Source organism: Apium graveolens, chromosome 5 (assembly GCF_009905375.1).
Source record: "Apium graveolens cultivar Ventura chromosome 5, ASM990537v1, whole genome shotgun sequence".
Lineage (NCBI taxonomy): Eukaryota > Viridiplantae > Streptophyta > Magnoliopsida > Apiales > Apiaceae > Apium > Apium graveolens.
The window spans coordinates 121,932,921-121,957,070 of NC_133651.1; the positions used below are offsets into that span (position 1 = coordinate 121,932,921).

The following is a 24,150-nucleotide window of genomic DNA, read 5'->3' on the forward strand; positions in this document are numbered from 1 at the left end:
TTAATAAATAAGATAATAATCCATTTATGTATTATTCCTAATTTTATATCTGAAATTCAATTCTTTAAAATTAACTGTACAAATATTCAAGTAATTATTATTTTTTTCGGAATTCAAGTAACAATATTTAAAGTTAAATAAAATATTGATTTAGCATACATATTATGTGTATGATAAAAATGAGATGTGACAATATGGTGTGATACGAGGTTATATATGTGAATGAAATATCTTGAATTCGATTCTCACAAAACACATTTTTTATATAAATATTAAAAAAAGAATAAGGATAGTTTAGTATTTTTGAGACTTTTTAATATAAAGAATATTATTACCCTTGTTCTTGTTTTAGATATAGAAGAGAGTGTGATACCAAGGCCTATCAATCATCTGCTGTAGTGGTTAGATTTTTAAACGGATAAAATATCTGTTTCCATTTGTTGTGACGGGACAGAGTGAGTTGTAATTTGTACATTCAACAAACATAGTGAACAATAGTGAGATCTAAGCAGTGAGTGTAGGCAAGCAGTCATGGACATATCTTCCAATCCTCTTACTGTCGAAGATATCTTCAAAGACTTCACTTGCCGTCGAACCGGCGTCGTTCGTGCTCTCACCTTCGGTAACCCCCCCTTTCCTCTCTCTCCTCATTTCATCTATTTTCTGAAACTAATCCATCATTAATAATCTATTAATTTCACAGACGTTGATGAATTTTACTCTCTCTGCGACCCAGGTGCGTGTTTATTGACTTTATTTGTTTAATTTATAAGATGTTTGTGTTTGCTAAATGTAATGTGTTAATAATGTAGATAAGGAGAATTTGTGTTTATATGGGCATCCTAATGAGTCTTGGGAAGTTTCTTTGCCTGCTGAGGAAGTGCCTCCTGAGCTTCCCGAACCCTCATTAGGGATTAATTTTGCTAGGGATGGGATGAACAAGCGCGATTGGTTGTTGTTGGTCGCTGTCCATACTGATTCTTGGTTGCTTTCTGTTGCTTACTATTTCGGTGCTCGTCTTAATCAAATTGATAGGTATTCCCTCATTTCTTTTGTGTTTGTTAGTCTCGTTATAAGTTTTGTTAGACATTGTGTCTTAGAAAACACATTGTCATGCAACTTGTTTGACATTACCTATATTTGATTCAATAGCTAAAATATATAACCAAATCTTCAAAATAGCGATTGCAGTGATACATAGCCGTAGTTAATAGGCAAAGATGCATAAATGCATAATTGGTTCTATTTACAACCAACGATATAGCTTACATAATCACCATCATCTTATAATAGAATAAATGAGACAAATATCTCTAAATTGGATATAACAATACCTATTGTCATTTTAGCATTAGTATTGGATCACTAGTTCTATTTTTACACCAAATATCACTTTTTGTTGCCAAAGTATAACATTGACTAAGTGACTATAGCCATTTTAGCATTATCATTGGACTTGCTCTTGGGGATAGGGAGCTGAACTGATGAAGTGCAGAATGTCAATATTCTAGAACAATCCAATATAATCTGAGTTAAAGCTAACTTCCAGAATTTTATCTGGAACCAGATTCAATGAATACCCTTTAGACTTTTTGGTGGCAATTTATGCATCTATTACTTATCTAAATCTGTTCATGTACTTGTATTTAATATATGTCTTTACATATTCCAAAAAGAATCAGCCCTATATATATAAGGGAGCCTGAATGTTTTCAGGATGGATTGGATATATTTTATGAAATACAGAATATAAGCTTTGCTTATTTTGTCTCCTTCCCTTTTGATAGTTATTTAATTTTTAGCTATATTTTCCTTCTACTTTCCTCCTCATCAATTGGTACCAAAGCTTGTGCTACTCTCTTGGGCTTGCTACTTTGATCTCTCATCATGGAAGGAAGAAAAGGTGGAAGGCGTGGTAACAATGCAACGGACGAGTGGAAAGAAGAGAAAGATGCTGAAATTGAAGCACTTCGAAGGCAAGTTGAGCAGTTGACTGTGCTTTTGGAACGCCAAACCGCTCATCAGGAGCATAGTGGATCAAATAATAGTCAATCATCTAGTGATGATGAATCCGATGTGAACCCCTTTGCCAGCAATCGCAGGCATTCGCGTCATAGATTTGATCATATCAAGATCGATCTTCCGGAATTCCATGGGCGTCTTCAATCAGAAGAATTCCTTGAATGGCTTAGTGCCATCGAGAAGTTCTTTGACTACAAAGAAACTCCACAGAACCAGCGTGTCAAGCTTGTAGCTACGAGGTTGCGTGGGTATGCCTCAACATGGTGGGATAAGGTTCAAGAAATGAGACTTCGCAAAGGGAAATTAAAGATATCTTCTTGGGACAAAATGAAATCTCGGCTCAAAGAGAAATTTCTTCCACCAGATTATTCTCAAATGATATTCTCACAATTCAACAATCTTCGACAAGAAAGCCAAAGTGTTTTGGAGTACACTGAAGAATTTTATTAACTGGTGGCTCGAAATGACGTTCAAGAAAGTGAAGAACAACTAGTTGCAAGATATGTGGGTGGCTTGAAACCTTCCATACGCGATGAAGTTGAGTTACATAGGTTGTGACGTGTTAATGATGCATATCAGTTAGCCCTAAAAGTGGAGACCAAACATGCTAGAGGCAGCACAAAGAAAAATATGGACAATCGCAGTCCACATGCTTCCATAAAAGGAGAAACTTCACATGGTGGAACTGCAACTTCCAAATCTTGGAGTGCAAACAAAAACTCTGAAAATCCTGCCTCTGCTAATAAATTTGGGGGACAATCCAGCAGTAGCTATAACAATACAATCAAGTGTTTCAAATGTGGCCAGATTGGTCATCGTTCGAGTGATTGTCAAAAGAAACTTGTAACTTTCGGTGATGGAGAAAGTGACGACGGATATTATGGGCCACCTAAGTTTGACGAAGAAAGCGGTGAAGAACGAGTTGAACTTGAGGCAGAAGATGGAGAGAGCTTAGTGATTTAAAGAGCTCTTGCCACTCTTAAAATTGATTATGAAGAAGATTGGTTGCGCTCCAATATTTTCAAGACTCGATGCAAATCCCATGGAAAAGTCTGCACCCTTGTTATTGATGGTGGGAGCTGTGAAAACATTGTTTCTCAGTAAATGGTGGATAAACTCAAGCTCAAAACGGAGCCACATCCTAAGCCTTATCGGATTGCTTGGTTCAAGAAAGGAAATGAGGTAAAAGTTAATAAAAGATGTCTTGTTTCATTTTCGATGGGAAGTAGATATGAGGATCAAGTATGGTGTGATGTTGTCCCTATGGATGTTTGTCACATACTCTTAGGACGACCGTGGCAATATGATAGGCATGTCATACACGATGGGCACAAAAATACATATTCTTTCAAGATGGGTAAACTTGAGATTGTTTTATTACCTAGTAAAGAGGATAAAACACCAAAATCTCAAGGAGAGGCGAATAGATTTCTGACCTTGTCCAAATTTCTTAAAGAAAGTGAGGAAAATGGTATGTTTTATGTTCTTTTCTCTAAAAATATGGGGAAACTAGCTGATGTGCCTGTTGAATTGGAGCCCATACTAAAGGAGTTTGACGATATCATGCCGGAAGAGCTACCAAAAGGGCTGCCTCCTTTAAGGGATATTCAACATCAAATTGATTTGATTCTTGGATCTAGTCTTCCTAATAAAGCTCATTATCGTATGAGTCCGAAAGAACATGAAGAATTAAAAAAAAACAAGTTATGGAGCTGTTGGAGAAAGGTTACATACAAGAAAGTAAGAGCCCTTGTGCAGTTCCAGCTTTTTTAACTCCAAAGAAGGACGGAACTTGGCGTATGTGTATTGATAGTCGTGCTATCAATAAAATTACCATAAAATATAGATTTCCAATCCCAAGAATCGATGATATGTTCGACATGCTTGCTGGTGCAAAAGTCTTTTCCAAGATTGATCTTCGAAGTGGTTATCGCCAAATCCGCAACAAATCAGGTGATGAATGGAAGACCGCTTTCAAAACTCGTGAAGGACTTTATGAATGGCTTGTTATGCCATTTGGCCTTTCGAATGCCCCAAGCACCTTTATGAGAGTAATGAATCAAGTTCTTCGCCCATTTATTGGTAAGTTTGTGGTTGTTTATTTCGACAACATTCTTGTGTATAGTCGTGATCAAAATGAGCATACAGAACATTTAAAGGCAGTCCTTGCAGCTTTGAGAGGTGAAAAATTATATATCAATCTCAAAAAGTGTTCTTTTATGCAAACTACACTCTCGTTCTTAGGTTTTTTATTAACTGCTACAGGCCTTAAAGTTGATGAGGAAAAAATCAAAGTTGTGCAAGAGTGGCCAACACCAAAAAGTTTACAAGAAGTAAGAAGCTTTCATGGATTGGCATCTTTTTATCGCCGTTTTATCAGAAATTTCAGTACCATATCAGCCCCACTGACTGATTGTTTGAGAAGAAGTGAGTTTAAGTGGACACTGGAGGCTGAAAAGAGTTTTCTGCTTATTAAAGAGAGGTTGTCCAGTGCCCCGGTTCTTGCTTTGCCAGACTTTGAGAAAGTGTTTGAGGTCGATTGTGATGCCTCACATCTAGGCATTGGTGGTGTGCTTAGCCAAGAAGGCCATCCCATTGCCTTCTTTAGCAAGAAACTCAATGAAGCAAGAAATAAATACTCTACATACGATGTCGAATTCTATGCCATAGTCCAAGCCCTTCGTCATTGGCGCCCCTACCTCATTCAAAGGGAGTTCATACTAAATTCTGATCATGAAGCTCTGAAGTATATCAACAATCAAGGAAACTTAAACAGAAGACATGCAAAATGGGTTGCTTTTTTACAAGAATATACTTTTATGCTAAGACATAAGAGCGGGAAATATAATCAAGTGGCTGATCCACTTAGTAGGAGAGTTTGTATTCTCAACTCTATAAGTTTGAAGCTTGAAGTGTTCAATTCCATTCCAAATTTGTATCGCAAGGACGAAGATTTTGGCCATATTTGGGAAGATTGCAAATCTGGACAGCAAGGTGATTATATACTTCAAGATGGGTTTCTTTTTAAAGGCAACTACTTGTGTATTCCAAAATGCTCTCTTAGGGAATATATTATCAAGGAGCTACATTCGGGAGGACTTGGTGGACACTTTGGTAGAGATAAGACAGTTTTACTTGTCAAAGAAAAGTATTTCTGGCCAACTATTTTTCGAGATGTAAACCATTTTGTGAAAAGGTGTCGAATATGCCAAACATGCAAAGGAGGTGCCCAAAACACAGGTTATTACAATCCCTTGCCAATTCCAAATTCACCGTGGGAAGATGTTAGCATGGACTTCGTGGTCGGTTTACCAAGAACGCAGAAAGGAAACGATTCTATATTTGTGGTTGTTGATCGTTTCTCCAAAATGGCTCATTTTATTCCGTGTAAGAAGACCATGGATGCTTCCTATGTTGCTAACCTTTAATTCCGCGATGTGGTGAAGCACCACGGAATCCCTAAGTCCATTGTTTCGGATAGAGATAGTAAATTCATTGGTCACTTCTGGAGGAGTTTGTGGAAGATACTTGATACCAACTTAAAGTTCAGTAGTGCATACCTTAGGAAATTTGCTTAGAAGCTTGGCAACAAAGAGGCATAAGCAATGGGATCTCGTACTTTCACAAGCTGAATTTTCATACAATTATGTTGTGAATCGCTCTACCGGGAAAAGTCCATTTGAGATAGTCTACGGAAAAGCTCCAAATCATTATTTGGATCTTGCACCAATTCCAAAGTTATCATCAACCAGTAAAAAGGCCGAAGACTTTGCTTCTATGATGTCCAGAGTTCACGAGGATGTCAAGAAGAAACTGGAAGAAAGTAACACCAAGTACAAAGAGGCTGCCAATATACATCGTAGGACAAAGACTTACAACGAAGGAGATCTTGTTTGGGTTCATTTGAGTAAAGAACGTTTTCCCGCTGGAGGGTATAATAAACTTAAGGAGAGGAAGATTGGCCCTTGTCCAATTCTTAAGAAGATTAATGATAACGCTTATAAGGTTGAACTTCCGCCAAATATTCGTACCCACCCAACCTTCAATGTCAAGGACTTGTCAGAATTTTATGGAGATTTTTCTAAAGACTCGTGGACGAGTTCTTTCTCACCAGGGGAGGATGATGAAGTGCAGAATGTCAATATTCTAGAACAATCCAAAATAATCTGAGTTAAAGCTAACTTCCAGAATTTTCTCTGGAACCAGATTCAATGAATACCCTTTAGACTTCTTGGTGGCAGTTTATGCATCTATTACTTATCTAAATCTGTTCATGTACTTGTATTTAATATATGTCTTTACATATTCTAAAAAGAATCAGCCCTATATATATAAGAGAGCCTGAATGTTTTCAGGATGGATTGGATATATTTTATGAAATACAGAATATAAGCTTTGCTTATTTTGTCTCCTTCCCTTTTGATTGTTATTTAATTTTTAGCTATATTTTCCTTTTACTTTCCTCCTCATCATGAACAAATCTGGCAAAACATAGAATTCTAGAAGTTACCGGTATTAACTGCTATGTCAATGTAATGGGAAACAATGTTTTGATACTTTCTCTTGGTCCATGCAAAATAGTTGTAATGATAAGTTTCTAGCGTATTGGTGTAGATAGTTGTACTAAATTACAGTATTGGTGTGAATTCTGAATAGTGATATAAAAATCTTAGAGAAAATAAAGTTAGGAAACAAGAACACTCAAAATCACGACCCGAAGGAAGAAAAAAGTTTTAAATCAAAAAGTCGAAGTCAAAAACCTGAAATTTGGAGATACCTCTCTAATAATTTAGAAAATTGCAGAAAGAAGATTGAATTAATTGTTATCATGCCCCCGCCGAGGCAACAACATGGTGTCCTGATGGTGTTTAAATATTATTTAAATTACTGTTATCGACCCTAATAGCCAATTCATGGGAGATAATGTTACCAGACTCTTAGTATGTACCGAAATGACTCACTTACCCTGTAACACTGAACTATCCCATGTTGCCTTTTTACCTGAGAAGGCCACTAATCAACTTCCTTAAACTATGAAAAAGACACAGCCTTTGAAATATGATAATAATATATCACGAGTTTTGTGATGAATATCTCCATCTCTTGCCATCAGAATATCGTATATTTGCCATCTGAAAAGTATCACATCCCCTAATAATGAAATTTTTTATCTCTACGAATATGAAATAGAATATATTTGTCTCTGGTTTATGTATGCCCGTTGTCAGTCCCATCCTTGTACCACATACAATTCGACAAGGTGTTGGTGAAAATAGGTAAATCGACAATAGGTGAATCGACAAAATCCCAGCACTCTTTACTCAGTGGGAAAGCATATTATTCCACTTAACTTCTTCGGCCTAATATTGTTATTCACATCCTGCCTTTTCTGTTCTTGTTTCGTGGCTATCTAGTTGGACCATCTTCAACATCTGTACTTGGACTAAATGTAACTAGGATTTGCATATAAATGCCGGTGTTATAATATGTATCTGGTTTTACTTGTTAACGTTATCAATCTGCAGGCTTCAATTGTTTGTCCAGTTGTTTTTAAATATGGATATTTTCAAGGTAAATAATGAATATGTTGTAAGCTTTTTTCTTTTGAATTATTAATGAATGTTTTCCGGTTTTCCTATAAGAAAATTATGGAGGAAAGGCATTTATTCTGGATTTTTTTTTAAATTTTCCGAAAACCCTGATTTCTCATTCTTGAATACCCATGTATGTGTATACAAGTTTTTTGAATTCCTGCAATCTTCTTCCTCCCAGCTTTTTCTGGTTTAAATATAATTTTTGTCCAGTCTATAGTTGTTCCGGCTGCTTCTTTCGTTACTTCAAGTATGTAGCAATTACAGTATTTAATAAATCTTCGGTGTTCAATCTTCTAGAGTTACTTTTAGCTTATCAGTTAATATAGTTTCTTTCACAATGGCACAATAAATCCTAAAAATTACCTCTAGCTTATTTGTCTATCATACAGAAGCAGTGCAGAACTCGTGGAGTCGTGGTTTATAGCAAAAGGAGTTCAAGATGTGTCTGGGATTAGAAAGCTTTTGAAACAGTAAAATTAATGTTATAATAAATTGTAAATTCTGTATACAAGCTCAGTGAGTAAGGCTATTCCATTGATCATTCAATCCCAGGCCACCAACACATTTCTGACTCCAAAATGATAGCAGTATCAACGTAATACTGAAGAATTTAAGTTTCTAGATCACATTATACTCGACAATTATTAGATCTAGCTAATAAAAGATCTGTAATAATAAGACATAATGGTACCGATCACATAGCTCATCACTAGACCTTTGTGTTTACCTATGGATAAGGTTGGAGGGTGCTCGAGCAGTTGTCCCAGATTCTTGAGTAATTGAATTTGATGAGAACTGATGTCATGTTTATGATCCTACCTCTGCCCCTTTTTCAATATCCTTTTCTTGTACTGTCAGCAAACTCCTTCATGTCAACCATCACAGTTGAAAGAGCTTTACCGTCTATATCCAGTAGTTGCAAATAGGTAGTGTTACTTTCCTGTACATCCCTCCTTGTATATACATATGTACGAGTGCAAATAGAGCTGTGAAGCACATACTTTATAAATCAATAAAATAAACAAATTCTGAATCAAAATTAATATATATGACTACTGAAAAAAAAGTTAAAATATCAAAATAGTAAGTAAAACTTTTGAAGGTGGAGTTTAACTTTGCAGTGATGAAAATTCTTAGAGATTTGCAGGTTCAGGAGGAATCAACATAATGTATACTACCACCATAGTATGAAAATTCTTGATATTTATAGGTGTGTTGAATGAAAGATAATTATCTTTACATTAAAAGCTAAGTTTTAACTCGGTATACGAATTATTTTTTTTTATTTTTTTTATCGTAGGTAATCCGCAGCCGTTACCTTTCGGGTGCACACTGAGTACGAATTATTTTTAGTTTGGTATACTGACCAAATCCAACTAATTATATTCAGATTTATTTTTGGTTTAATTTGTGCACACAGATCTACTGCCAAACTGTTAATATTTGATATTAGGGGTGGATCTTGTTCTAAACCTACACTATTATTAGATACTAGCTTAATACTGATATTATTAGATACTAGCTTAATCCTGTGCGATGCACGGGTTCCCGTTTTTATTTAAAAAATTTATTTATCTTTTTACGTTATAATTTTAAAATATTTATATATATATATATAATAATTATAAAGTTATAATAAAAATAATACGATAACATGTGGTCGTAGTTTAGTAAGATAAGTAAAGTATGTCCACTAGTTTAAGAATTTAGTTGTTTAGCGATTATATATCACTATTTATTTATTTTTTAATAATATGATAAGTTGTGTTCGTAGTTTAGTAGTATAAGTACTCTACGTCTAGTAATTTAACAATTTAGTAGTTTAATTTAGTAGTTTAGAGGATATATAACACTATTTATTTACTTTTTTTAAGAAGTAAAATTAGGGAATAACCGTTGAACCAAATTATAGCCCATTGTGGTTATTATAATATAGTACTAGCTTAAAACCCGTGTGATGCACAGACTGCACAGATTTTTTTTAATACTACATAATTTTAAAAAAAAATACTTTAATTCAAATTCTTAATTGTGTTCATTTAAAACTTTAAATGATATGATTTCATGATAATTATATAGGTAAACGTGTATGTTCATAATTTTTTAGAACATTTAAACTTATTTAAAGTGATAACATTGGTAAGTGGGGGAATATTATTATAATGAAATTATTATTTTATTGAGGGTAAAAATATAATGTCTCCATTATGTTGGTACCTTAAAAAATTATTATTTTAGCATGATGATTACTTAATCGATTAACTATAACTTTATAAAAAATATTTGAAAAAGGCAATATTACTGATTGAACGATATAGTTTTATTGATAATTCTAAGTGTATTTAAAAAAATATATGTTTTAAATAAAATTTGATTTTTTATTTCACATGAATAGGATACGAATTATACTTAGTCTCATATTAATTTGATTATCTCAAATAAGTGATTTACATTATTTTATTTTAGCCCGATACCTAATACACCGACCAAATCAAACTAATTATATTTAGTTTAATTTAATTTTTTTTAAATTCCGGATCAATAAGATAATTTTGTTTTAGACTGAATAATTAGTATTTATGTTTTTTTGTTGGTCAAATTTTATTTTTATTTTAGTTTTGTGTTAGTCCGAATCAATTGTATAATGTATTTTTTTATCGTAGATAAATAAAATATATTATTTTGTTTATCCAAGTTCTTGGTATAATTTTTTCAGGAGGATTAATAGTATTATTATTTTATCTTAATCCGAGTCACATAAATAAAATATATTATTTTGTTTATCCAAGTTCTTGTTATATTATTTTCAGGAGGATTGATATTATTATTATTTTATCTTAATCCGAGTCACATTATACATCAACCAAATCTTAAGAATTATATTTAGTTTGTTTAAATTTAATTTAGCCCGAAGTAACAAATTATAATGATATAGAACTCAATATGAATTAAAATTAAATTTGGTAGAAGAAGTTGAATTTAATATAAATTATAGTGATATAGAGTTCGATATAAAATAGAATTGAAATTGGTAAAGTAATAGAGGAAGTTGAATTCAATATCAATTAGAATTAGAATTGATAGACCCAATAATTAGAATTAGAACAATTAAGTAAGGGTAATTAAGTAATTTCAGCAAGTACCGGCTGACCAACTACCAAACTTTTAATGTTTCGTCTATTATAATATAGTAAGTATAGATAGATTGTATTAAAACTTAAAAGTTAAACTGAATGACCAACTACAAAAGATCTCAGTGAGCATGTACTTGAACAGGAAACGCTTATTCAGCCTAATAAATGACCAGCCAACGGTCTTTGAGGTTGTAACACAGAGAAAGGCAATTAAAGAAAAGGTCGGTGTTGATATGGGAATCAAATCAAGAATCAGCACAAAGGTGATATTTAGTCTCAATATTACTGGGTTTCTTTTGCCACCATTTCTGATTTGTATACTTGCTAAAAGTTTTGATTGATTAATTTTTTAGTTTATATGATTTACTTTCAGAGTTCAAGTGATGGGCAGGCAAAAAGCAATCCAAGACTGTATGATGAGGGTCGCATGGAGGATGAAGATGAGCACGGGGAAACCCTTTGTGGGAGCTGCTCAGGAAATTACAGCGCAGATGAGTTTTGGATTGGCTGTGACATATGTGAGAGGTGGTACCATGGAAAGTGTGTGAAGATAACACCTGCCAAGGCAGAAAATATCAAGCAGTATAAGTGTCCATCTTGCAGTATGAAGAAGGGAAGGCAGTAGCAATGTAAGAAGAGCTAGTCGAAGAGCTTAGCCTCCATTAAGATGTCTTTCAATGTCATTAACAGTAGCCTCCATTAATCATCGAACTACCTGGACTTCAATTTAAACTCATGTTGCTTTATATTTGTTCCTTTGGATCTAACTACCTTATCTTGCTTTGTTGTTTTATTAGAATCAATAGAAAATAGGTATGAATTCTATTTTGCCCCGGTCTTGAATGCCTCCCCGACTTGAAAAATTGATGCTTGTTTCCAGGTGATGTTTCTTTTAGCAACAGGGTGAAGGTTGTCTATACTCTATATTTTGATTTATCTTCTATGGAGGTGTTTATCATTCAGTATTCTTAGCTCTTGGGCACCAAGAATATAGTCTCAAACTAAAGCCGCTAAACAAAGGGATTACAGAACTCTTTCCTGTCCCCGTAATTTCATCCAATGTCAATCATTTGATAATTTTACTGTTCCGTACTCTTTGAATGTCAAGCACAATATTCGACCCCAGAATCTGAAAGTAAAATATAATTATCCATTTTTTATCAATTTCATAAGAATTAAGTATTTGGTAATACCAGGGTTGTTTTGAGAGTCCTCTCCGATCTATTTAGGGTTTGTACCCGCCACTTCTCCATTTTTCGGTCCTTCCTCCCTCTCCTCCGTTTTTTCACACCATCTTTTTATCTGTATATTTTAATAAAATCAAGATTTAATTATTTTTTGACGAAATCTTGATAAGTAATTTGTTATAAAGGTTGTTAAGTGCCCATTTTTTGGGATGTTAATGTTATGTTTTGATATTTATGTGTGTCCTGTTACGGGTTTGGTAATTTTTTTGAGAATTTTTTTGAAAAAATGACCAAAATACCTCTTTTTAGATATCTTTTTGCCCAAAATACCCATTCTGAAAAAATGTACCAAAAATACTCACCGAGTAATACTCCACTGATATTGGAGTATCAGGATGATACGCCACTTTCAATGAAGTATCGGGATGATACTCCTTTGTTAGCGGAGTATCATGGCAGATACTCCTCTGTCAGTGGAGTATCAGTCCTGATACTCCTTTCCCAGTGGAGTATCACTTTTAATTTTTTTTTAAAATAATATTTTAAAAAAATAAAAATAAAATTTTAAAATTTTAAAATTTTAGATGATACTCCACTGACAAAGGAGTATATAGGTCGATACTTCACTGACAAAAGTGGAGTATCAACCTGATACTCCACTAAAAATGGAGTATCTGGTGGGTATTTTGGACACCTTAAAATTCTGGTGGGTATTTTGGGCGATTGTTATTTAAAAATGGTTATTTAGGTTTTTCACCCAATTTTTTAATGATATTTTGGGAGATTTGTAAAATTCACATCAAATCTGGGATCGTGGTGAATATTGCAAGAGTTTATCTATCACAACAAAAAATTGTTCATAATTCTGACAATTAGGTTATAAATAATGCTTATGTGAAGATCAATTGTAATGCTACTAGTTTCACAATTTGTGTTTGTTGGATTGTTGGAGATGTCATTGTAATACTTTTTAGATCATGAAATTTGCATATATTAATTGTTAAGTGATCTGAAAACAAAACAAGTATTTGTTTAGCTTGTTTTTGATTTCACAATCAGATTGTATTTGACATTTTGGAGATTTGTTGTGTTTTAATGTTTTAATGAAATTTTCGCTTGTTCGTTAAAAAAAATATTTAATAAAACCAAATATTGTAATATATAAGAGTTTGTTATCTGTCATCCCCGTTTCTAAATTCAATGATCATACGAAGCTATAACGCACATTTGCCAAAAAATAAAGGATCATGTAATAACACACACATATATTGGTCTATACATTGTCCTACAATTTTGTCATATATTCACGTTTGGGCTAACATGAAGTTTTGGGTTTTTTCCTGGGATTTGACTTGACTGTATGATATAAATAAGTAAAATGAAATAGGATATATAGAAGAATATTATTAATAGTATTTTTAATTTGTATAATGAATAAGCAAAAAAAATTTTGTAAAAATTGTCAAATTTATTATTTTGTTCAATTTTTAAAAAGTTTCAGTTATTTAGTATGTTTCAAGTTTTGTCCAATTATTTATAGGTTTTAATGAATTTAATGTATCATTAGATCACAAAAACCATAATCAAGTAGAAAATTTTATCAAATTTTTCGATTAAAATCCCGAAAATATATTTAAAATATGTTCTATACTGTCCTCTCATGAATAAAAAATTCCTGAATTATCCAATCATATTTTCAAGTTTAAAATGTCTCTCATGAAATTCGTAAAATATTTCTTTAAAAAAAGTATATATATATATATATACATTTTTCTGATAGATGTCCAATAACGTTGGATGGGGGAAGTGGCAGTCAACCCACCACAATGTTTCATTGCGGGAGGGGACAATGTTTCATCAGGGAACATTACGGACTCCACAATGTTTCATTGTTGGGCCGGCCCACAAATTTTAATGCTCCAACTGCCCCTCTCTTTAGTTTTTAATGCCCCTTTTATCATTAAATGCCACTCTTTTTATAATTAAATATAACTTACTATTATAAATAGCTAATATTAATATTTCACTTGATTTTTTTTAATATGTAATAATTATTAATATTCAATATTATATAGCTTAATTACTTTATTTAAAAATAATATTAATATTTTTTAATAAGAAATATTAATATTACTTATTAAAAGTATAAAAATAATATTAATATTTAATAATAATTAATTTTTTAAAATATGTTAACATTAAAATATAAATAAAAGTAAGATTTTAATATTATAATATAGCTCATTTACTTATTTAATATTAATAACTGTTTAATAATTTAAATATTTTTTTCATTTTTTTCCTGTAGTTTTCAAATATTAAATATGAATATCTTAAGATTTTAATATTAAATACTAATTTAATAATAAATCATACTCATCATATAATAATTCAATATAATGATATAAAATATGAATATTTTAAAATATTAATATTAATTTTTTGATATGATTATAATCATTATATTTTAACATCTGTATAATTGGATCGTCAAAATTTGTATTTTATAACTTAAATGTCAAGAAATATCATCTGACTCAACTATTGTGCCAAATATTCACAAGATTATGTAAAATAGTTACATTTTTTAATTAAGTTACTCTTGTGAACATTTAAATTTTGAAATTAAAATTTCACATATTAAATGAAATATAAAAAGTCTTAAAACTATTTTTTAATATTTTTTTGAATAAATTTTCTAATTTTAAAGAAAAAAACAAATACGTTTTCCATTATTAATATAAAGGATGAAATTTAAAAAATATTGTAATTTTTTGATATGATTAGAATAATTATATTTTAACATCCGTATAATTGGATATCTGAAATTAATATTTTATAACTTATATGTCAAAAACTATCATCTGACACAACTATTGTGCCAAATATTCACAAAACTATGTAAAATAGTTGCATATTATAATTAAGTTACTCTTATAAACATTTATATTTTGAAATTAAAATTTAACATATTAAATATATAATTATATTTTAACATCCGTATAATTGGATATTTGAAATTAATATTTTATAACTTATATATTAATAAATATCATCTGACACCACTATTGTGCCAAATATTTAAAAAACTATGTAAAATAGTTGCATATTATAATTAAGTTACTCTTATAAACATTTATATTTTGAAATTAAAATTTAACATATTAAATGAAATATAATAAGTCTAGAAACTTTTTTTTAATAATTTATTTGATTAATTTTCTAATTTTAAAGAAAATAACAAAAATAAACAAAAAAAAAGATCCAACCGCAATGAGTCATTGCGGGTTGAAGTATCCACCGCAATGAAACATTGCGGGGGGTGTTGTACAGTTTTTTTAAAACTGTAAATACTTACGGTTGTTGGCTTGTGGGCTTGTACAGTGCCGCAATGTTTCATTGCGGCTGCCGCAACGCAATGAAACATTGCGGTCATGCAATAAATGCACACACCTACCTTAATTTTCCTGTACCGTTGATCTTATACTTCTGTTTTTACTGCTGCTTAACATTCTGCTCAAATTTATTCTTCTGAAAATCAAGGTTAGTATTCAAAATTCATGGTTTTTTATTTATTTGATTATTCAAGTTCATCTAGTGATCATAACGATTTTAATTATGTTACCCCCCCAAAAAGAGGGTTTATCATAAAATTTTTAATGATGATGAAGTAATAGATGTTGATAGTATTGAAGATAAAGTTAATGATCTGGGGAAGGGAAAAACGCATAGTGATGATGATGTTGGTTTCGGTTAGAAGAATCACGATGTTCACGATAATTCCGATGATAGTAATGATTCTTTTAATGGCGATGATGATGATAAAATTAATGATGAAAATTTTATTGAAAATATGAATGATGTAGTTCCTTGTGTTGGTATGATATTTGATTCGTTGGATGAAGCGGAAAGTTTTTATTGAGGTTATGGTCGAAGTATAGGGTTCAAGATAATTATTCGAAGTAGTCATAGGCATTCAAGAAATGGTGGTATATCGTCACGTTTGTATATATGTCAAAAGGGTGGAAGATTGAGCCCAAAACCCTTGGAAGTTGAAGATAGGGTTAAAGGGAAACGACCTCGAGGTGTCATACCTCGAACTTGTTGTCGTGCTCGTATGTGTGTTGCTCACAAAGTAAGCTCAAACAAATGGGAAGTTGCCAAGGTTAACCTATAGCACAATCATGCTATGGTTACATCGGATAAGGTAAAATTCATGCAAAGATCACGCAACATAGATCCATTTACCCGATCTTTGATTGAGTTATTCAACAAATCGGGTATCGAGACCCCGAAAGTGATGAATTTACTTAGTGAGACGTGTGGTGGTATTGAAAAAGTTGGTTTTTCCGCTCAAGATGTATGGAATGTAATACGTGACATTCAACGACGGGTTTTTGATTCTGGTGATGCGGAGTATGGATTGGTTTTGCTACGAGACTTGCAAAAACAAAGTGATGGAAATTTTCTACCGAGTGGATGTGGATGAGGAGAATCAGGTTAGGGGTTTGTTGTGGGTTGATCCTCGTTCGCTTAACGCATACAAGAATTTTGGAGATGTGGTAACTTTCGACTCGACATATCGGACTAATAGGTATGACATGCCTTTTATTTCAATTACGGGGTGAATCACCACTACCAAAATATTTTTTTTGGATTTGCACTTATAAGGGACGAGAAAGAGACTTTTTATAGATGGGTTTTGAAGACTTGGTTGGAAGCGATCGATAACAAGCCACCTATACCATTATTACGGATCAAGCCATCGCTTTAAGTAATGCCATTATCGAGGTTATGCCTAACACCAACCATACATATTGTACGTGGCATATTAGTAGCAAGTTTCCCGAGAAACTATCTACTTTGTATACTCAATACTCGGAATTCAAGATGGATTTTAATGCATGTATCTACAAGTCATTGTCACCAATGGAATTTGAAGGTAGGTGGGAGGATTTGAAAGAGAAATATGATCTTGAAATTCACAATTGGCTAAATGATATGTATGCAATTATACGATAATGGGTTTTTGCTTTCATGAAACAACATTTTGCCGCTGGTATGACTACCACCTCAAGGAGCGAGTCTATGAATTCATTTTTTGATGAGTATGTGAAAGCGTCGACTGGTTTGAAAGAATTCATTGAGAATTCACAAAAAGCTTTGGAGTCACAATATTTACGGGAGGTTCAAGCCGATTTTGACACCGAGTACAAGGAAATGAGACTATTCTTTAACTCGTCAATGAAGATACATGCCTCCAATATATACACAAAAGAGATGTTTAAGCGATTTCAAAAAGAGCTTCAAAAAAGTCAATCTTTTATTGTGAAAAGCATGAAAGGTTGTGGAGATTATCTTTCAAAGATGTATTTGGTAGAAAAGTCCACCTTGCCGGAGACTTATAGAAGAAATTTTTTCTTGAAGGTATCCATCGACGGGAGTTATTCTTGTACATGTAAAAAATTTGAACATTCCGGGATGATTTGTAGACACATGATCCATTACCTTAATAAGAAACAAAAGACGATGATACCGCCAGATCTTGTCACAATGAGGTGGACAATAAACGGAAACAAAGTTGCGGGACCTCTACCGTGTACCCCTCAGATGCTAGGTAATGTTGTAGAATCTCAAACGGCAAGATATAGTAGATTGTGTAAAGCTTTCCAAGGTTTGTCCGTTGTTGGTAGTTGCTCTGTTCCGCGGTATAATTACTTGATGAGCGTGATCGAGAGAGAAAATGAGTATGTGATTAAGTCTTTTCCGGGAGAAGAGAGAGAGAAAAAAAAATGAGGACTATGAAAGTGATGATAAAGAAGATGATGAAGAAGATGATCAGTTATTAGATCCCCCAAGGTCACAAACAAAAGGACGTCCAAAATAGGGTAGATTCAAAAGTGGTATCGAGACGTCAAGTTCAAATAAACAATTTCAAAAGTGCAGCTTTTGTGGGGCGAGGGAAGAAGGCCATAATAAAAGAAATTGTCCCTAGAGATTATTAGGAAAAAAAGAAAAAAAATGATTGTAATTTCTTATCATGTACTTTAAAATATTAATGAATTTTAATTAAATATTTTCAATATTGTTAATGTTAGTACTTGTTGGCATTATTAATAATCTCAAAAAAGAAGTGACTCCAAAAAAAATTGAAAAAAAGTTATTTTTGAAGATTTTTTTTTCAAAGTTTGGCAGAAAGTTTTCTGTAAAACAGAATAAGTATTATATAAAATGTAAAATATTTGCAAGTACAGTGACCAATCTGCAAAATTCTGGAAAAGAGGAATTACCCCCCGCAATGTTTCATTGCGGCACCTGCAATGTTTTATTACGGCACCCGCAATATTTCATTGCGGGGGTAATTTCTGTTTTCCACAATTTTGCAGATTGGTCACTGTACTTGCAAATGTTTTAGCGAACGTGCCTTACTTTTTCTGTTTTACAGAAAACTTTCTGCCCAACTTTGAAAAAAAAATCTTCAAAAATAATTTTTTTTCAAATTTTTTTTTGGAGCCACTTCTTTTTTTTTGGGATTATTAATAATGCCACAAATACTAACAATAACAACATTGAAAATATTTAATTAAAATTCATTAATATTTCAAAGTACATATTAACAAATTCCAATAATGCTAAACAAAAACAAACCGAATTAATGATAGTTTTTATTACATATTTTCTAGATTTGGACAGTTTTTTTGAAAACAAATGGGCATTACCTCTTTGTTTTTAAGTTAAACCTAACATGTAAAATAAAAAAAATCGGCATGACCTATTTATTTTTAAGCCAACCAAAAACCTGTAAAATTTCAAACCAAACTAAACTTAAAAATGAATGGCCTTGACATGCCAACTAAAAACAAACCAAATCAAACTAAACTTAAAAATAAATGGCCTTGACATGCCAACAAAAACCAAACCAAACTAAACTTAAAAATTAAAGGCCTTTACATGCCAACTAAAACCAAAACAAACTAAACTAAACTTAAAAATAAATGGCCTTGACATGCCAACTACAAACAAACCAACTAAAATAAATACATCTAACCAACCAAAATAAATACAACCAATCTGAATAAAATACAACCGAGCAAAATATGTCTAAAGTAACTACAAGTCACTAATCAAATAAAAAACTAGTGTCCCGCCTCTCTTTGTCGAATGCCCCACTCAGAAATGTGTCTAGCAATCCCTTTTGATAACTCGTGCGCCATCCGATAATGAAAAGTCTGTACATCAATTTTAGCATTCCACACAGCTGATGGCAAAGAGATCCCGTTGAGCATAGCGTCCATGTACTTGGAGATATATACACCACAATCAATGCCACCATCTTTCTTGGGTCGAGCATCAAGACCATGAAGCTCCATATATTTCAATGGAAATCGAGATGGATGCAAATAATTGAGCATATACGGGATCAACTTTTCCTGCAAAATTTTACACATATTTAGATAAAAATAACGGGAAATGAACCTAACAAGTCATTATTTTATTATGTTAGGTCACACACACTGTAGAAGGGGGTTGAATACAGTGTCTAGCACAATCAAATCGAATTAAGAACACAAGTATGAAACACTGAATAATCTTATTAATAAAACAGTATTACAATGGAACTGTCCTCTCTCAGTGATGAACAAATATCACGAGAGCTGCCAGGGTTACAATGAATAATATTCTCGAATAAGATAACACATATAATGTAAACCCTATGCTGTGTTTATATAGACACACAGTTACAAGATAATCTTCTAATTGATATCGAACATAAGTCTGCATCCTAAAATATATCAATTAGTTATCTTTTCTTCCAAGTATTCTATTCTTCATAGAATTCTTCTTCATGCATATCTCTTCTTGTTTTAGTCTCGATCTTCTTTCTTTCAATCAGCCGCCTTCCTTATCTGAAAATCTCCTTAAGTCCTGATATTATCTCCTGATAAATATCTTCTGATAACTTAAGTTCTAACAACTTAAGTTCTGATATCTTAAGTCCTGACTTCAGTATAAGTATTGATTTCCAGTTAAGTCCTGATTTATCCTGTTAGTTAAGATCTGAAAACTAAACACAAATCATCATTATACATGACATCATAAATATATCTAACAATCTCCCCCAACTTGTAAATTAGCATAATATACAAGTTCAACAGATATTTGATGATGTCAAAAACATTAAGTACAAATGCATGAGAATTTGACTAGATAACTACAACTTACAGTCCTTACAGCTTTACCATCCTTAAAGTCTGATATCAGCTTCAGTCTGTATATCCTTCAGAATTTAAGCAGTTGTAGATTTTTGACTTGGCTTCAGTATGTGATCTCTTTAATATCAGGAGTTGTTCTGAGATAGTTCTTCAACAGACTTCTATCAGCATATTCAAGTTCATTCTGCATCCTCCTTTTTGCATCTTTAAGTTCAACTGTATCTTCACCTGTTTGGAAGATAGCAACCCTGAGATCATTTATTTTTGCTTTCCTTATATCCTGATCCAGTCTGATGATATAGGCTTTATCGGACTCTAGATTGAATTCAAGTCCCTTAATACCAGAAAATGTAGCGATGATTTTTGCAGTGTTAGGCTTCATTTCAACAATATCACCATTGTGATCTCTGTATTTAGGAAAGTATGGCTTGTCAAACTTTACAGAGTAAAGTTTCTTCTGCCTTTGAATATCAGATTTTAAATAACTGGCAGCACCATTTGTTGATCTGTTTTTCACTTAAAGTAGAAATAGAACATGTTGCAATTCTTCAAAATACTTCAATCGAATAGCATTCTTCCTAATCTGGAATACCCTCCCATCTGTCATAAAATATAACATGATATCTTCTTTCAAAACAGAGTGGTAAACCATTTGTACAGACTCCAATTGATTCAATCTTTCAGGAGTTGTTCCTACTCCTGGTTTACTTAAGGAAGTTGGATCATTGGTAGTATTGTTTACTCTCTTCTCTTTAGAACTACCCAATCCTGATTTGTCTCTAGCTTCCTTTCCTCTAATAACTCTTGCATCAAAACCACTTGGTGTAGTCTTCAAAAGTTGAGTAGATTGTTGAGCTTTGGTAAAACCAGGTAGTAACATCCTTGAAGGTTTAACATGAGCAATGTCAGAGGTTTCCTTTTCTTTATCTTCTGATATCAAGACAACTTGAGCTATGTCAGAGGTTGCTTGCTTCATTGTAATATCAGATTTTACTAAGTCCTGATTTTGAACAACATGAGCTATGTCAGAGGTTGTTTGAATATTCTTTTTCTTCAAAATCAGACTAGTATCTTCATCAGATTTTGTTTCCATATCCATGATTGGCATATATACCTTTACAGGTTCATCAATTTTTGCTTTGCCCTTGAATCTAGGATCTACCTCCACTTGTGATTTGGCTTTGGTTGCCTCAGAATTTGTCTTCTCCTTAATCACAATTCCCTTAGGCTTTGGAAGTTTCTTTTCAGCAATAGAAGCTTTAGACTTGGATTTGACATTTTCTGCTTTAAGTCTGGCTTCTTCTTCCTTTAGACTTTCAAAGTCCATTCCTGGATTTTCTTTGAGAAATAGTCTTTTTGAAATTTCTTCATCCAGCTTCTGTAACTTAGGGTATTGATAGTACACTGTTTTTTCCTTCCCCTTAAGCTTCAATATCTGCATAAACTTCTGTGATTCTTGACTTTCACCCTGTATAGGAACATCAGGCTTTGTCAGAAGTTGTTTACCAGAACTTATTCTTCTATCAGCATCAGAGCTTGATCTCTGTGTAGAAGTTTCAGCTTTCCTAGATGAAGAACCTTGACCTTGACCATGACCTCTACCCTTTTCAGAGTTTCCCTGGTCATCATTTCCATCATCCTTACCCTTCAGTGGTTGAATAGATTTGCATTTGGACTTAATCACTTTCTCCCCCTTTTTGGCATTAGCAGGTAGAAGAAGAGAGACAAACAATTCCACTGAGGATTGGATCTCATTGAGTTGAGTTTGTTGAGCAGCTTGATTCTTCAAAATATCATATATTTGAGCTTGCTGTTGTTCTTGAGTCTTTTCAATATAACCAATGCGGTCAAAGGCTGGCTTGAAAAATCTGTTCTTCTCTAATTTGACATTCATATCTTGCTGGATTAGTGATTCTTGAATTTTGTTCACCTTATCATGAGTTATTGAGTGTTGACCTTGAAGGTGCCTGGTACTCAATGCAGTAACTCTAAGTTGTGCCTTGAAATCATCATTTATCAGCATTTCATCAGCTTTGGCCAGGTGCTCAGCAAGTATGTTCTGAGTTGGAACAAAATCAACTGTGTTCCACTCCTTAGTCTACTCCTTTCCTCTAGGAGTTTCACTCCAAGGTAATGGTGCATCCTCTCTAACAAACTTCTTGATTAGATCAGCTTTGGATAGAGCTTGTTGAGGTGCATGTCCAGATGGACCAGCTGCATCAGCATCTACATTTGTAGCAGCTTCACCAGTAATTTCAGCATTGTCAGCATCAGAACTTACAGAGCCTACAATATCAGCATCCTCTGATAGAATAACAGTATGTGAGGCTATAGAGGTTTCAACATCATCCTCTAAATTCTGATATGTAACTAAGTTCTGATCAACATCCAAATTTTGATGCCCACCTAATATCTGATCTTCAGCATCTAGATTCAGAATTGGTGTTGTTGGAATATCTGCATTGAAATCAGCATCTAAAAGTGGTGTTGTTGGTGGAATAACTTGAGTGGGTGGAGCTTCCAAGTACAGAACATCAGGTACAACCAAGTTCTGAATATCTATTTCATCACTTGTACCTGGATCTTCAGCATGTACTGGATCATTAGTAGGAGACACATGAGGTGTAGGCACTTTCTCTGAAATATCCTCTTGTTCTTGAATAGGAGACTTGTGAGCTGATTCAGCAGTGGGAAGTAATTCAATTACTATAGGTTCTGTTGGGATCAGAGGTTCCTGACCCCCTTCCTTAGCTGTTGCTTCCAGAATTTCTTCAGAGTATGATGATTCACTTACAGCCCTCCTGGCTCTTTGCTTTTTAAGTCTCTTTGCTGAAGTAGAGACTTTGGGAGCTTCATCATCAGAATTTAGCTTTCTAAGCCTTTTGAGGGGCCTAGAACTCCCAGTTTCAGTATCTTTCTGAGAAGAGATCTTCTTAGCTTCTACAACAACAGATTCTGATATTGGAACCTGTTCCTCAGTATCTGACTCATCTCTCAGAATAATTCTCCTTCTCTTCTGCTGAGACTGAGGCACAGACTGTGTCCTCTTGGGTTTTGAAGATGAAGGCTTCACTGGATGTGCTGAAGGTTGTGGTTGTGTTTGAGGTTGGTGAGAGATGGTATGTTCTGATGGCTGTTTTGGTGGCTGTGATGTGGTGGTAGGTTGGACATCAGGGTAGACAGATGTGTAAGTTTTTGGATCAGCTTTTACCAAGATTTATTTTACTGATTGAGGGATTTGTAATGGTCTCAAAACTCTCTTCTTTGTATCAGAGTTTAACAGGTCATTAAAGGCCCTTTTTGCAAGCTTAAAGGGTGAAATTAAATTACTGGCTGGTTAGGGTTCATCAGCACAACAAAAAGTATATATAAGCTGACAGAATCTAGCAAAATAGACTACATTCCTATCTTCTGTCATCCTATCCCCTATGAAACCTAGCACAGCACTTGCATAATCAAAATGAGTTTGATTGATAAGGGCATACCCGATTTGCTGACTCATGATGGGAATAGCATCAAAGTTGGAGCATTTATTGGAGAATGCCTTGGTGATACAGTCAAAGAAAAAGCTCCATTCCTTTCTGATATAAGATCATTTCAGTTGACCTAGTTTCCCAAGCTTTGCTTATAGCCCAAACTTGCTATAAGCTGCTGTAAAACCGGCTCCACCACTGTAGAGAATGTACAATCTTCAGGTAAATGGAGAGCTTTGCGAACAGTCGACCTGGTAACCACATACTCAACATCTTCTGATGTAAAAATGATGCTTGGTGATCCAGCAGCACCACCATTAACAAATAGCCCAGTTCTCCAAAATGTCAGCACTTGTTCGCTTGAAAAAGTTTGAGGTTGGGTCAAAGCGTACCCAATCTCATTATTGGCTAATAAATCTTGCACAAAGTGCAGATCTGATGGAGCTTCAGCCTTATTCAAGATTGCAGCATAGTTATTTGGTACAAACTTGGTTCCATCAATAATTAAATCCTTGGGCGCCATCAGA

The 24,150-nt window shown here is 33.4% G+C and overlaps 1 protein-coding gene across 1 annotated transcript; it reads left to right on the forward strand.

Annotated features, from left to right (window-relative positions):
- Window positions 1-380: 380 nt before the first annotated feature.
- LOC141724446 (PHD finger protein ALFIN-LIKE 1-like) lies at window positions 381-11,579 on the forward strand. The gene is made up of 5 exons (XM_074526605.1): window positions 381-622; window positions 704-736; window positions 813-1,035; window positions 10,893-11,013; window positions 11,124-11,579. The coding sequence occupies exons 1-5, from the start codon at window positions 532-534 to the stop codon at window positions 11,373-11,375; spliced, it is 720 nt and encodes a 239-aa protein (XP_074382706.1). The 5' UTR covers window positions 381-531; the 3' UTR covers window positions 11,376-11,579.
- The last annotated feature ends 12,571 nt before the right edge of the window (window positions 11,580-24,150 follow it).

Excerpts from the sequence above, each read along its gene's own strand:
- LOC141724446 (XM_074526605.1), top strand. The coding sequence starts at position 532 with ATGGACATATCTTCCAATCCTCTTACTGTCGAAGATATCTTCAAAGAC. Across the intron at positions 737-812 it reads TTACTCTCTCTGCGACCCAG|ATAAGGAGAATTTGTGTTTA; the intron begins GTGCGTGTTTAT and ends TTAATAATGTAG. Across the intron at positions 1,036-10,892 it reads CGTCTTAATCAAATTGATAG|GAAACGCTTATTCAGCCTAA; the intron begins GTATTCCCTCAT and ends GTACTTGAACAG.